The sequence below is a fragment of the Eschscholzia californica genome, unplaced genomic scaffold (genome assembly GCF_041429995.1).
Source record: "Eschscholzia californica isolate CP2 unplaced genomic scaffold, dmEscCali1.0.p SCAF_1, whole genome shotgun sequence".
Lineage (NCBI taxonomy): Eukaryota > Viridiplantae > Streptophyta > Magnoliopsida > Ranunculales > Papaveraceae > Eschscholzia > Eschscholzia californica.
Window position 1 is genome coordinate 86,182,851 of NW_028238198.1, and position 15,701 is coordinate 86,198,551.

Consider the following 15,701-nt stretch of genomic DNA (forward strand, 5'->3'; position numbering starts at 1 on the left):
ATTCAACATGATCCGTGTATTCGGGAATCCTTCTAGAATGTTGTTTGGTCCAAAATTTAGAGGTGACCACGACTGAGATGGCTGACATCCATTAAGCGGGGCATGTGGCGAGAAAAATGTGAAATAGCATTTTTGTTGTTACCTAGAAATCTAATAATTTGAGGGGCAAATACGAGAGCATAATAATAATGAAGAGCTTTAAAATTCAAAACTCTTTATTGATACATCATTAAGGCATCATAAAACACAAGCAAAAGGAAGATCATTATTACTCATGTTCAAGGCTTATCATGTTTGGGTTGTTGGCTAACTTAGTGAAAGAATGAAGCATTTATGCTAAAAAGTCATCTACTCTATAAAGGAATGGGTAATAGCATACACAATCATGCTAGAGCCACCGAAAATCCAGACCGAGTTGGGAAGAAATCCAAAGCAACGGTGTTGGGTTTTCCCTTGATTTGGGAGGAAAATCAAGAGAAAGTAGACCTATCAATATGCTAATTAGTCATGAATTCTTCTAAAAAAAGGAAATAAGTAATACAAATAAGCTCATATCATTGTAAGTAACTGAATAAGAAGACATCGATTTCTTTCATGAAATGGAAGAACTTGAAATAACACCCAAAGTGAGGATAATAACTGCAATTTTCATTGCTTGTAGAAACACTGGTTGGGTTAAAACGAAAATTCTTATTCGAGAAGCGATACGGTATTACATCCACAATTAGACAGCTATGGTTGTATGGTCAAAGTAGATTTCATCATTTTAAAGATGGGAAATGTTCTTGTAAGGATTACTGGTAAAGAAAAATACTGGGTGACTCGGGTGTTAAAGCTTGAAAAATTTTGAGAAAAAAATTTCCGACCTGCCGGATTCGAACCAGCGACCTAAGGATTTATCTGCCAACTACTACAGTCCTCCGCTCTACCAACTGAGCTAAGGTCGGAATTTGTTTATTTTTTCTATTGTTGTAATTTATCAGTCAAAACCTTAAATAGACAGTTGAGATACTCTCACAGTCTCTCTAGAATATCCATAACTTTCATAAAAAGGTGAACTTCCCCTGAGTTTCACTGAAAATTAACATTTTCTCTTTTGTTTGACAATCTAATTCGGTCGATTAGATTGTCTCAGGCTCTCAAATTCACTTAATAGCTCAAAATTGTTTTAGTCCAAAGCAGTGAGGTAAAACTCCAAAGGTTCAGTTTAGACTGTAACTAATCTATAAAAGATTATAAACACATTAGATATAATACAACTCAAATCCTTTAAGTTTGCAATCTGAGACAGAGTTAGGGGTGGGAATGGGGCGGACATGGGCCTCTATGGGGAATCTTCTTTCGAGTTCGGACGGGTAAGGTAGATCTCTTCAATGGGCAATACGGCAGTCGGGTGAATCGGGACAGTACCCGATTACAAAGTAAGAATGTTTTTAGAAACATGGCTGTCTTTTCTTGTTGGGAAATATGTTTAGACTAAAAATTAGAAACTCTGTTTTTTGTTATTGGGATTACTTTTTTTTTTTTTTTTTTCTTATCATTAGGCATTCTAATTCTAACAACTACTAAGCTTCTTAAAAACCCTAAATAGCTTAACTAAACCCTAGCTAGATTTTTTTCCCTGCTCTATATCTTGGTCTATATGCTTCTTCTAACATGAGGATTGAAGAAACCGCCTTAGCTTCCTACAGTACTGCTCCTAACATGAATATGGAAGGAACCCTAGCTGATTCCTTCACTGCTGTTCATCTTGAACTACCTGCAGCAGCTCCTAATATGAAGATGGAAGCTGCTGATATTCCTTATCATCCTGTTAAGTCAAATACCATCAACAACAACAACAACAACAAGAGTAGTACTAGTGGTGGTATTGTTATTGATGAAGATATTGTATTTTGTGAGGTACTGACTAGATTACCAGTGAAGTCACTTGTTCGTTTCAAATCCGTCTCTAAACAATGGAATTCCTTAATTCAACAAGCTCAATATTTACACCTTACCAGATCAAAAACACTTGACCCAAACCTCTTTATCATCCTTCGACCAGTACCGTGGGAGAAATACAAAGACCGTGATTTCTCAGATTATTGTAATATGACTACTTTATTGACATGTAAAATTCAAAGTCACAAACAACAAGGACAAGGAGGAGAAGGAACAACAACGGCATCAGCTTCAATCGACAGTATTGTAACAAACACACTGTCATTCTATCCAGATAAGATAACAAACTCCGTTAACGGTTTGATTTGTTTTATTGACTCAAAGTTCAACAACGATCCTTGTTTATATAATATCAGTACTAGAGAAGAATCACCTTTCTTCATATCACCATTACTTAAGGAAGAAAAAGATAAGTATGGTGACGACATGCATTTCACCTACACAGACTTTCAATTAGGATACGATCCCGCCACTAATGAACACAAATTGGTTTGTATATGGTGGAGCGAAACTAATTCTAAACAAGTTTGTGAGGTCTTAACCCTATTAGACGGCACAGTCAACAACAGTAAGACTAATTCTGCATGGAGAAGGATCGTTGAATTCCCAGAAAGCTTCGTCCAAAGTCCTTGTGTTTATGTGAACGGTACTATATATTGGAGCAGTTTTGATCTTTATCACTGTTTTTGGAAAAATCAAGATGATGAACCTGTTATAGTTGCATTTGATGTTGGATCTGAGAAATTTAGAAGTATTCCAGTCCCTAATTTTATACTTGACCAGCCGAGGGAACACTGTGAAGATTCGTGGTGGTCTGACCTCCAACGTCCCCCTGACCCAAGGGTTGATTTATTGGAAGTGGACGGACGGGTAACTCTTCAATTTCAAATGAGTAGTTATGTTGTGAAGTTATGGATATTTAATGATGAAAAGAGTGAAAATACAACAACTAGCAATAAAAATTGGTTTGAAGTGACTATTAACTTACCTTTCTGTTGGGGGAAGTATGAACATCTTCATCTTCACGCGATATTTGATCAGATAGTTTTAAGAACTTGCGGTAGTGACGATTGGCAAGAAGTAAAGAATGAACACGAGCCCAATGTCTCTCTTTATTCTTTCAATTGGAGAAAGAAAATATGGACCAAATTTGATATCCGAGAAATCCCATCTTGGATCTCGACTTCACAACTTTATTGTGCTTCTTTATTTACAACATTTGTGGAAAGTACTTTATCAGTTCCAAAATATTTGAGACCGAGTAGAAACTGACTTGTTTTATTTCTCTTTTTTTTTTTTTGGGTGTTTTAAGGTCGGAGTGCTACATGTACAACTAAACTGGTTATATCAAAAAATTAAAAAATTATTTTGGTTGGGTTTGAGTTGATGTATAGAAAGCAAGTAGCAATATAGGAGAATATATTATTTAATATTATTACAAACAAGGACAGATAACGGCCAAAATTCTAATTTAGTCACACTTTTACTAAAACAAGGAAAATAAAATATTCTTCAACTAATTATAGAAATTTGAATCAAAATAAGATTTAAATGGAAAATTTACAGCTCCAACCACTTGGTCACAGAGATATTTTAGCTACAAAAATGGTATATTATCCTTTTTTGCTTCTTTCTTTGTTAGAAAAAAATCCTACTATATTAATTTAAAAAAATTGTAGAATATTCCCAAGTGATATAGTAGTTCAGCAAAGGAAGATAAACAGATTCCTGGTATCTCCATCAAGAAGAAGACTTTCAGGTAATCTCTCACAAACCCATGAATACTCTTGGTGCTTTGATTTTTAAGAAAGTTTTGGGTGATGATTTTTGGGTTTTGTTTCAAGTGATTTTCGATTCTGTCTTAATGATATTTTGATATAATATTGAAGCAAATCACAAATGGGTAATCTAGAAAAACGACGAAATATGTTATCATTTTCATTTATGAAATAGAATGATTCGTGGTGGTAGTAACTGCACTAGAGAAGTTTACTCCAGTTGAGTTGGGTGAAGTTCAGAAATGGAGCAATTTTTTCGTCTATACCAATATGCAGCCTCTGAGCCTCATATGATTCAATTTCAATTCTAGTACTAAGTTAAGGGTTAAACATATATAGATAGGTTCTGTATTATGTACTGTAATCAATCTTATGCCACTAATACCGATAAGTGGATACGTGTTTCTAGTTTGAATTCCCGACCTTTTCATCTTTGCGATAGGTGGTGTCACTCAGACCAGCCGTCATGAAACTCACCGATGAAAATGACAAAATAACCAAGCCAGAGGTTCGTGAAGAAAGTATATTATCTTTAATTTTGATTAATGAAATTACGTCTTCTTTACGATAATAAATGAATCAGTTTGAATTTTTCTGGAAATTGTCAGGGGAAAAGAGTTGCAAGTATACTATGTTGGCTTTTAGGAAATGGGTGTCTATTCGCATGGAACAGTATGTTGACGATACAAGATTACTACGTTGCCATATTCCCGGTACTCCCTCATCATTTTTCGCTCTATATTCTTTTAATCGTTTTGACTACTTGGAGAAGGTTTGAATTTATTTTTCTTTCGCTGCAGCGATACCACCCAGCTAGGGTTCTTACAATTGTTTATGTTCCAATTGCACTCATAACAACTGCGATACTACTATACAAGGAAGCCACTTTAAACACAAGAATACGAAATGTTGCTGGTTATGCTCTTTTCTTTATAAGTTCTTTAGCAGTTCTTATCGTAAGTTCACTTTTTACATCAAAATTTTCTCGTCTAATCAAGTAATTGTATTAGTGGGTTCAATCTTTCGCATTTCTAATGTCTCATGTCCTTATGTTCACTTTATAGTTGGATTTAGCGATGTCGGGTAATGGAGGGATTGGATCCTATATTGGTCTATGTGCTTTGGTCGGCATATTTGGACTTGCAGACGGGTGTGTTGAGGGTGGAATGCTTGGGGATCTCTCCTTAATGTGCCCCGAGTTTGTCCAAGTAAGACTTTTTTGGTTCCCTCTTTTTCAAGAATATTGAATGCTAAACCTTCTTGTTTTTGCAAAAACTGCAGTCTTTCTTGGCTGGTATGGCTGCATCTGGTGCTCTAACCTCTTTCTTAAGGTTTATTACCAAAGCCGCCTTTGAAAACACAGAAAATGGTCTTCGGAAAGGAGCTAGTAAGTAATCTACTTTTCCATTTTGTACCTCGTCGTTCGTTTTTATGATTTCAAATTTCTGCCATCTCCCCGGGAAATGATTACATGTTATCTGATAACCCCTTGCAGTGTTGTTCCTCGCAATATCCACACTTTTTGAGTTGGTATGTGTTCTTCTTTATGCATTCATATTCGCAAAACTACCAATTGTTAGATATTATCGTTCAAAGGCAGCTTCAGAAGGATCCATGACAGTTTCTGCTGATCTGGTTGCTGCGGGAATTGAAACACAACAAAGCAAAACTGTAATACCTTTTTCTTTTCTTGTGACATTAGACTTGATTTACAAGAAGGTCGAATTCTAAATGTATGATATCTTTTTGGGTATAGACTGAGGAAGGTCCGAACAAAGTGGAGCGCCTGAGCACCAAAGAGTTGCTTCTTCAGAATATAGATTATGCAATTGATACTGTTCTTATATATGTGTTAACATTATCGATCTTTCCTGGGTTCTTAGCAGAAGATACGGGGAACCACAGCTTAGGTTCATGGTGAGTGCTGCATTTTCATCGGCCAACCCTTTGGATTCCTCTTTAAAAGCTAGATTTAGCTTTACTTGTTCCAAACATATTGTCTTCATTCTTGTAGTTATCTCCAAAGGTCCTACGATTCTCTGAGCTCGAAGACCCATTTTTGTCAGACGTAGTCCCACATATTGGTCGGACCTTTTGGGTGACAGGGCCGCCTAGGCTGGTCAATTTGGCCTACCCGGCTTAGTGGGCCTACCCAGTGCCTAAACCACGGACAATTTGGCCTATATTGAGCCGGGTATTAGATTATGCCATTTAAATCCGTCAGTAATAGTCCTTGTTTGCATATGCGTCTAATTTTGTGATATATCTTGAGGTTTTCAGGTACGTAGTCGTTTTGATAGCTATGTATAATGTGTTGGATTTTATTGGGAGATACATTCCTCTTATAGAAAGCTTGAAGTTGAAATCAAGAAAAGGACTCATGGTTGCTGTTCTTTCAAGATTTCTACTAGTTCCTGCTTTCTATTTCACTGCCAAATATGGAGGTCAAGGCTGGATGATAATGTTAACATCTTTCTTGGGATTAACTAACGGGTATCTCACCGTTTGTGTTGTTACTGCCGCACCCGAAGGTTATAAGGTCTGCATTCTTCTCCTCATGGAAACGATTAATGAGGTTGAGCTTAAAAATACGGTTTTTGAGCCCCAACCAAATGGTTGTAGATTTTCACGTGATACAACTTAGCGTGACAGTTTTTTACCAATTTTGTATACTATCGATAGCAAATTAGCTCTCCCTTGAGCTCTGATATTTAGGTTAGAGTTAACTAAATCATCGCTCTTGTCCTTGTGGTTAATTTGCAGGGACCAGAGCAAAATGCATTGGGGAATTTGTTGGCATTGTGTCTTCTTGGAGGAATTTGTGCAGGGGTTACGCTTGATTGGATGTGGCTTATTGGCAAAGGATGGTGAGCTTCGATCCTTCTTGTCGAATTCTTATCACTTTCATACTTTAGAACATTAGTTGTTCAGTTTTGATTGTCACGCATGTACTCCAAACAGTTGATTAGTTTGTAATCGAAAAACACCACGATATATATAAAGATAAAGATGGTTGGCCCAGTGAAAGGCTGGATGCCTGAATCTGCTGTGTGTACAGTTGATGAGTAATGACATAAAGTAGGACAAATTGATAGCTCCCATCTCCCAATAGCTTTGTTCTTGGCATCTTACTTGATTCAAATTCATAAAGAGAAGAATCTTTCAATTTTTATTAAAGTTTTGTTGTTCCTTTTTCAGTAGCTATACAGCTTGTAAAAAGCTGATTGATTTGATTTCATTCATAGTTACTTACATATATATGTGATAGAGAAAGTAACCAATTTATTGTACACTTTGAATATGTAAAATAAATAAATCGAAGCGTTTTATCTTATAAATTGGTTTATAAGTTGATACTGCATCTTAACAAACAAAAAAGAAAAAAAGTTGATACTGCAGATAAAAACATTTTAGCATAGAGTGCATTGTAGATATATCTTTTAATTTTGATATTCAGACTATTCATGAATCCAATATAAATAACGCATTAGAAGCCATTTAAGACTATTTTTTGTGTTTTCTTTAAACAAAGTAAACTTTGGATGTCAAAAATAGTCATTTTGTTTCGTTTATCAAGAACACTACCAAATGAAAAGATGGAAACAATTTTTTTTTTTTTTTTGCAAATAATTTAAATCAATTTTGAAGAGGGGAAAAGCTAGCCAAGAGTTCAAATTTGATTGCCTACTTTAGTTTGATCTGGATATATTAGCTAAAATTTGTTTGGTTTTATATATTTTTTTTATGTAAAAAGTTGTTTGTCTTAAATGAAAACTTTTTTGTATTTTTCAAAGTTATGTTTGACATCCATATACAAAACACCCCCTTTAGATGAAGACCATAAAGTGATAGAGTTGTTTTCATGGATGAAGAAAGTGGTGGAAAAGTTAATGAAAATGAAAACCATTAAAAACATAAAGTTTTGTTTATACTATTTAATTCAGAATAGGTTAGGTATTAGATCTCAATCTACATTCATTCTTTAGTATCATGGTGAGGGACAGTGGGAACAAAGGTGAAGAAATTATACATAAAAAAAGTTGGTTGATATAATCAACTTTAACACATGGATTGCTCCTCACTATTTAGGTAGAAATAAGTTTTCTGAGCACACTAGGTTATCACTGCATAGTCTAAATATTCTTGTATTTCACCAGTATTGTCGAGAAAAGTTCGATAGATAAAATCAACTTTACAATTCTATAAACCAAAGTGTAAAGTTAAACGCACTTTCTCGATGATCTATTACCTCGGGCAAGTTCTATTTTGCTCCTTTTGTAAAAGAAAAAGGCAAAATTTTCATCATAGTATGTTTACCACTTCGTGTTGAACCCATCGGCCGGCCGACCCAAGTAAGGCCTGAAAAGAATTGGGATGCGCATGCATGTCGATGGCAATCACTAGTTGTCAAGTGCACTCAGAAAAGTCAGTCAGGAGTGTTGGGTTCATTCATCTACTTTTCTACTTGTTCCTACTCATTTCTACTATTCTACATGTGATTCATGTCTAATGTGTGTATCAGATTAGGACCCACCAATTAATTCACACAACCAAAATATTCATACAACTCATTCTATAATAGGTAGCCACACTTGTAGGTAGGGTTAGGAAAACGGTCCGAGAATCCGTGATTCAGAGGTGACCATCCGGACTACGAGAAGTTCGTGGGCAAAACGAGTTTGAGTTGGGATTACCCGTCCGTTAAGGCAGGCTCTCATAGACGGGATACGGCCAATAGGATGACTTACAGAGTTACAGAGTTTGAGATGGAAATGCTTATGTAAAAGAGGGTATTTTTGTCTGAGTGTTAAATTGTTTCCGTCTAGAAAAGGTATTATATCAATGATTTCAAAAACAAGTGGGGACTGTAGTCTAATATCGCCATTAATATGGGGTCCTCAAGATGTCCCAAATTTTAATGCAGTTATTATTGGCCCCATTAAATCTGTCATGGTTGACTTGTCTCAACTAAAAAGACAAAACCCTAGCTCTCTTTTGTGTAGTAAATTATGTTACCAACCCTTCAATATCCCAAACCCTATCTCTTTTCTCTCTTTGTTACTGTATAAGTTCATAATTCACCAACACTTTCACTATCAAACCAATAACTGCAACAGATAGATTCTCAAACCCTATCTCTACTTTCCTAACCACCCCTTAAATACACTGACTCCATTGATGCTTTTAGTTTCAATCACCATTTTTAGAACAGAACATGAACAGAACCCACAAATGATGAAGGAACAAAACCCACACACATATATATAGAATACTCAGTACTACCAATTGTTCTACTAGCTAGAATGTACATAAACCTAATCAATAACATAATAAAAACCATCTATTAAGTTAATTAGACAAAAAAAAATAGAAAACTTACCAAGAACAGATGAAAGAAAGCCAACCCAAATCAAGAAAATGCAACTAAAAATACCTTATATGGATCTTAGATGCTAAGTAGATCTGCCGTTGTCGTTGATGCTGATGGAGACAATGATGGTAACTGGTCTTTAGCTTCTCTAATTCCAGTCTGAGGAGATAATGGTGGAGTAGTAGAAGACTCTACTGTATTTGTTGTTGATGATTCAGATTTTGATGAATTATTAGTTGTTTTTGGCAACTCAGTTAAGATCTGAACAACTTCTCTCATTGTCGGACGTTCGATGCTTTGTTCTTCGACACAAAGCATAGCAACATAGAAGACATGAATAACTTCATTCAAAGGAACAGAAGAAAGTCTTGGATCAAGAATCTTTAATACTCCTTCTGTTTTTGAATCTGTCATCTTTCTAACCCACTGAACTATATCTACTCCATCCCCAAATTCACCTACTGGTTTTCTACCACTTACCAGTTCTAACAAAACCACACCAAAACTATAAACATCACTCTTCTCATCTACCTTCAATGTGTAAGCATACTCTGCAAATTCAATCCCAAAATGTAAAATTGAAATCAGAAACAAATTTCTAGTTTAACCCATGAAGCAATATAAACAGGAACCCAAAGAAATTAATGTAAAAAGTGTAATCTTTAATGGGTTTTGATGAAAGGACCAGCTAGCTAATTTTAGAATAAGCCAAATAAGTTATTTTAGGACTAGAATGTTTTGAGATTTGAGAACCTATTTATTGATATATGAACAAGAATTGAAATTAATGGAACTATTAATTAGAACTAGTTTTGTTTCTTAGTTATCAACTATCATACCTGGTGCAATATAACCATAAGAGCCGGCGATGGCGGACATACATTCAGAAGTACCAGAATCTTGAAGAAATTTAGCGAGCCCAAAATCAGCAACATGAGCTTCAAAGTTGGAATCAAGAAGGATATTGTTCGATTTCACGTCTCGGTGAAGGATTAATGGAGAGCAATCATGGTGAAGATAACAGAGACCTTTAGCGGCTTCAACTGCAATTTTATACCTTATATCCCAATGTAAATGACCTCCCTTTTTGCCATGAAGAACTTCACCCAAGCTTCCATTAGGCATGTACTCATAAACTAAAAGATTAGTTTCATGGTTCGAACAAAACCCTAGTAATCTTACTATATGACGATGTCGAATCCTACCCAGAGTTTGAATCTCTGCATTAAACCCATGATCATGAGAAGAACCTCTACTCATTACAGGAAGTCTTTTTACTGCAACTTGATCTCCATTAGGCATTACTCCTTTATAAACAATTCCTGCACCTCCTTTCCCAATGATGTTTTCTTCTTTCAAAGAGTCTAAAACGTCGTCGGAACTGAAATCCAGACGCTGAAAAGCTGTAAGTTTCCACGAACGAGCTTCGTTCGCTTTCTTCAAAGACCGAGCTTTAATAATGGCAGCAATAGCGAAAACGATTGAACAGAGAAGAAGACCAATTACTAAAAATAACTTTAGTGTTGAAGATAATGGACCTTTAGAACTAGATTTATGTGTACCATTGGAAGCTCCAAACTTACAAGCACCTAAATAAGGACCACAGAGATCTGGGTTACCCATGAAAGAAGTTGAATTGAAGTAACTAAACTGACCAGTTCCAGGAACCAACCCAGAAAGATTATTGTAAGAGAAATCGACAGATGTTAAACTTTGCATTGTTGAAATCGACGAAGGAATACTTCCAATAAGATGATTTCTCGAAACATTTAGATAATTTAAGATCCTCATATTTGTAATTTCAGCTGGAATTTCACCTGTAAGTTCATTTCCACTAAGATCAACAAATGTTAGCAACTTACATTCACTGATTTCTGGTGCAATTTGACCTGAAAATTTGTTATCACTGAAATCCAACTTAGATAAATTCTGTAAATTTCCAATTTCAGATGGGATTTCACCACCGAACTTATTTCCATCAAGTAATAACTTTTGAACACCTGAAAAATTCCCAATTGATGGTGGAAGAATCCCACTAAGATTATTATTAGAAAGACTAATTTGCCCAAGATTCTTAGAATTTGAATTCATCTCTGGAAAACTACCAGACAAATAGTTATCTTGAAGCTCAACTTGAGCTAACTTTGGTAACCCTAAAAGTCCTTTAGGAATCGAACCATTCAAAAAATTCTGCCCTAATCGAATCCTAGTAAGAGATTCACATCTCCCAAGTGATTCAGGAATCGAACCAAAGAAAAAATTCCCCAAAGCTATAAAAGTTTGAAGACGATTACCAAAACAGAGATCTGGTGGGAGATCTCCAGTAAGCTTGTTAGAAGAAATATCAAGAAGTTGAAGCTTTCCATTTTTTCCAAGCCCTAACGGAACGTTTCCAGTGAAATTGTTCTCCCATAGCTGTAAAACTTCTAATTCAGGCAACTCTCCGATAAATGCCGGAATAGATCCGTGTAACTTGTTTCTGAATAGATTCAAGAGAGTTAAGTTCTTAAGATAAGAAAATGATTCAGGAATATCACCGGAAAGTATGTTATTAGATAGATCCATGGATCTTAAACTCTTCAGATTTCCCAACTCCGGCGTAAGTCCTCCTGAAAGTCCGTTCACTTGAAGAAACAAAGTATCAAGATTCTGAAGCTTACCTATTTCAGGCGGGATCTTACCGGATAATCCACAGTTCGCCATATCTAGTCGAACCAGGTCGGTCAGATTCCCAATCTCTGCCGGAATACCTCCATCGTAGCTATTGAAATATCCAAGATAAAGTTCCTGTAACTTGGTTAAGTTTCCGATTTCCGGTGGTATAACTCCAACCAGTTCGTTACCAGAAACAGCTAAATACTCAAGAAACTCCCAGCGACCATACTCCGGCGGTATATTACCGGAAAAGAAGTTTCCTCCGAGATGAAGATGACGAAGATTAGACATCTGTGAAACTTCAACAGGAAGAATTCCAGACATGTTATTATTATACAAATCAAGTACTTGTAAGTACTGAAGATTTGAAAGTTGAGAAGGAAATGTTTCATTAAAGATGTTATTAGAGAGATTTAACTGCTGAAGACCAGAGATTTGTGAAATTTCTGATGGAACAGGACCGTAAAATGAGTTAACAGCAACAGTTAGATTAACAAGGTTTCGAAGGTTACCGATATCCGGCGATAAAATGCCGGAGAGATTAAAGTTAGAGATATCAAGAGAGATAACTCTGTTTAATGAATCACAAGAAACACCTGTCCATGTACAATGTTTAGTAGAGATGTTCCATGTTTGAAGTGAGTTACCAGGGTCATCGGAGATGAATCTTTTGAGAGAGAGTAAAGCTTGGAATTCAGGTATGTGAGCTCGTTTTCCGGTGGTTTGATTGACGACGAAGAAAAGAAGAAGAATAACAAGAAGATGGTGATGGTGAATGAGAAGAAGAAACCGCATTTTGGGTTTCTCTCTTTAGTGAGAGAAAGTAGATAGTTTAGAGAGAGAGAGTAGAGTGGAGTGAAGAGTGAGGAGGAGGATGAAGTTTTTTGAACACTCACCAAGAGAAGAGATTTCTTTCGAGGAGGGAGTTAGGTGGGTGTGTGAAGTGTGAAGATTTGGTTTTATTCAATCTTTTTGTAAACCACTCCCACTCCCACTCCCACCACATGAGATGACTTGGGACATGAACAACTATGATGCTCTTGAGGGGTTTGGTTGGTCACCACTTCTTTATAAGCCATTTTGAAGTAGTCCCCAAGCACACATAGTATAGTTTAATAGTCCAAGAGCCTGGTTTTGCTCCCTCCTGTTAATATGTTATGGGTCCCCGTGAAGTTCCTGAATCTGGTTTTGCTCCCTCGTGTATCTTGTTAATATGTTATGTGTCCCCATGAAGTTCCCGGATTTTTCAGTTCTAATGGGCGTTTCAGGGTTGTACGCATATAATGTACGTCTGTGAAATTATAACTTTATATTAAAAATTAAAATTTGACTGAATTTTTTAGAAAGACATTTTTAAAAAGATAAACAAAGTCTTTTAAAAATTTGATAAGAACTTAAACCCCTTTTTTAGGGGATTGGGGATTCAACAGTTATAATTAGGGGTTGGGTGCTCCTCCCTCTCGTCTCCTCCATTGGTTCAAGGATTTGGCAGCCTAACCCCTTCTCCACTAGGTTTGATCTTAAGGTGGTCAACATTGGTGAGAGATGGGGTTCAACATTGGTAGAAGGCGAAGTTTGGTGCTCCTTTTTAAGGAATTAGACAATATTTCTTTACGATGTCTTTTAAAATCATGAAGTCCTATAGTGCTAAAGCAACCATTGTAGCTTGTTTTTGTTGCAAGAGCGGACATTAGAGCTACCAACATTTAAAAAAAAATAGATATTCTCAAATGGCCCCCTACTTTATGATCAGCTTCCCGCGTAGCCCCTCACTTTATTAAAAATATCCAAATGTTTTTTTCCGTTACCGTCAAATGTCCGTTAACTCTCTCTCCTCCATATCATCATCTCTTTATGCCACGCCATCCCTCTCGCCACCTCACCACCTTCTTTGATAAGGTCGTCGGCCGACTAAAATTTTCGGCGTCCAGCCGACGACCTTCATACTTAAAAGAAAAAAAAAATCTCTCTCTCCTCCTTCCTTCTTCTTTTTCTCTCCTTTTCTCCCTCATCCTAAAAATCTTTCACTTTGATCTCAATTTCTCCCATCGTTTTTTCTTTCCCTGCCCTTTGATTCAATCTCCGTCGTCTTCGATACGTTGTCCACATCTCAATTCTTCTCTTCCAACCTCTTGGTTCACTGAAACCCTAATTCCAAGTTATTTTATTGTGATCTTTTCTTTCTAATCTTATTTCGAGGTTTTGTTTCTTACAATGGCTAAAGATAAGTTTGATTTTAGTACTCCTGAAGTTGACTAGTAAGTAAATTTTCGATCTGTAGTATTCTAAAGTCGGGGACTAATACGTTGAAGGAAATAATTTGATTTCCCCAATTTTCTTATTCCGGTTGATATTGGTTTTAGGTTTGATCTCTATACGGTTTTACTTTCTTCTCGAGTTGCTTACCTGCGTGCCATCTGATATCTAGATTTTTGGTTGAGGCCCAAATAGAGAGAGTGAGTGAGAAGAGAGAGAAGAAAGAGGAAAAAGAAGGAAGGAGAAGAGATAAAAAAAAAAATTTAAGTATGAAGATCGCCGGCTGGACGCCGAAAATTTTGCTCGGCCGACAACCTTATCGGGGAAGATTATGAGGTGTCGAGAGAGATGACACGACAGATAGAGGTGATGAGATGGAGGAGAGAGAGTTAACAGACATTTTGACGGTAACAAAAAAAGGGTCATCTGAATATTTTCGATAATGTATGATGCTACGCAGGAAGCTGATCATAAAGTAGGAGCTCATTTGAGAAATAACCCATAATTTGCAAAACTTTATAGTACTTTTCAATTATGTTGTTTAGGTAAATGGCTTTAGGAAAAGCAAGCTTATTTGTTCAAGGGACAGTTTGTTAACAAAATAGTTTAATGTTAGGGATACTAGACCACCGGGATAATTATTCAATCAAAACACTTACTAACATCGGGTTTCTTACGTGTCAGAACAAACCTCAAAAAAACCAACACAAACCCAATGTTTACATATTTTTAATGTGATGTGTGACTTTATTACTTCAGTTGTGCTTGAGATATAAACCCACTAAGATATGACTTTGAATGTTATCGGTTGATATATAATATTTAAATTATAGTTCTTAATATTTTGAATTTGATGATTATATTTCAATAAAATGTCGACAATAAGCTGTTAGACAACCTTGTGCTGAATATCGTCATTCTTAAAAAAAATTACACCTGATTGTTAAGATTTCTACACACTCTTGATTGTTGAGAAATATTTATAACCTTTAACAATTTTCATCTCACACGTAGACAACCCTCCAACTATGTAAATCCAAATGTAATGTAGCCCAATGTATTAATTTTTTATTTTTTTTGTTGAAAGGTATTAAAACTTACTAAAGAATAAATTCAAGACATTATACTTCGTACAATTCAGCTATATATCTAATTTCTCATATTACTGACACAATAAGGATTGATAAATAAAAAGTAATAACATAATTTCTATTAATTCGTGAGTTCAAGGTAAGTTAGATTATAAAACATACCCTTCTTTACTTGAAAATTTTAATTCAAAACTAACCATTGGAATAAAGTGGTCCAGAGCTTTGAGAGCACAAATCATTGTTGTGGGAGAACTTGTTTAATATATTTGTGATGAAGTTGTGGTTTTAATCGTTAAAAAACATAAAAGTGGTGTTTGGTAAGATCTTAAAGTTGAGGAAACTATGGGATTTATTTGAATAGTTTCAGGTAAATCATTACTATTACTTACTAAACACTTTTTTTAATTATTAATTTATCTTCTCATCACAACCCATAATAATGTTTAAATTTCGCTCTTTCTTTATCTACTTTAGACCTCCTCTTAGTACTACTATACCACGCAACGTCCACCTACTTTCGTTTTCTCAACTAGTTTTCTTTGCTGATCTACTACTTCGCAAACTTTGTACTATTTAACCACCTACCTCTTGTTATCTGCCACGTAT

At 35.7% G+C, this 15,701-nt stretch overlaps 2 protein-coding genes and 1 non-coding gene across 4 annotated transcripts; 1 reads left to right on the forward strand and 2 right to left on the reverse strand.

The window, feature by feature from the left end:
- Positions 1-860: 860 nt before the first annotated feature.
- On the reverse strand, positions 861-947 carry TRNAY-GUA (transfer RNA tyrosine (anticodon GUA)). Its single transcript is given in 2 exon segments — positions 861-896; positions 911-947. It is a non-coding gene; the product is annotated as a tRNA-Tyr (tRNA).
- Positions 948-1,658: 711 nt separating this feature from the next.
- Positions 1,659-6,764, forward strand: LOC147570548 (equilibrative nucleotide transporter 3-like). 2 transcript variants are annotated; one of them, XM_086657082.1, is made up of 10 exons: positions 1,659-3,703; positions 4,165-4,230; positions 4,331-4,435; positions 4,523-4,678; positions 4,787-4,930; positions 5,004-5,109; positions 5,218-5,393; positions 5,479-5,639; positions 6,003-6,261; positions 6,486-6,764. In XM_086657082.1, exons 2-10 carry the CDS (start codon positions 4,189-4,191, stop codon positions 6,591-6,593), a joined length of 1,257 nt encoding a protein of 418 aa, XP_086513208.1. In that variant the 5' UTR covers positions 1,659-3,703; positions 4,165-4,188; the 3' UTR covers positions 6,594-6,764. The 2 variants fall into 2 exon arrangements, with proteins under 2 accessions (XP_086513208.1, XP_086513209.1); XM_086657083.1 differs by having other exon boundaries at positions 3,618-3,703; positions 4,132-4,230.
- A 2,194-nt stretch (positions 6,765-8,958) lies between these two features.
- Positions 8,959-12,902, reverse strand: LOC147570549 (uncharacterized). Its single transcript, XM_086657079.1, has 2 exons — positions 9,933-12,902; positions 8,959-9,644 (listed from the first exon to the last, which is right to left on the reverse strand). The coding sequence occupies exons 1-2, from the start codon at positions 12,541-12,543 to the stop codon at positions 9,169-9,171; spliced, it is 3,087 nt and encodes a 1,028-aa protein (XP_086513205.1). The 5' UTR covers positions 12,544-12,902; the 3' UTR covers positions 8,959-9,168.
- Between the last annotated feature and the right edge of the window lie 2,799 nt (positions 12,903-15,701).

Bases quoted from the DNA above. Each gene is read 5' to 3' on its own strand.
- LOC147570548 (XM_086657082.1), top strand. From the start codon at position 4,189: ATGAAACTCACCGATGAAAATGACAAAATAACCAAGCCAGAG. The intron at 5,110-5,217 runs GTAAGTAATCTA...AACCCCTTGCAG, and splicing joins TGGTCTTCGGAAAGGAGCTA to TGTTGTTCCTCGCAATATCC. The intron at 6,262-6,485 runs GTCTGCATTCTT...GTTAATTTGCAG, and splicing joins CCGCACCCGAAGGTTATAAG to GGACCAGAGCAAAATGCATT.
- LOC147570549 (XM_086657079.1), bottom strand. From the start codon at position 12,543: ATGCGGTTTCTTCTTCTCATTCACCATCACCATCTTCTTGTTATTCTT. The intron at 9,645-9,932 runs GTATGATAGTTG...TTGAATTTGCAG, and splicing joins TTATGGTTATATTGCACCAG to AGTATGCTTACACATTGAAG.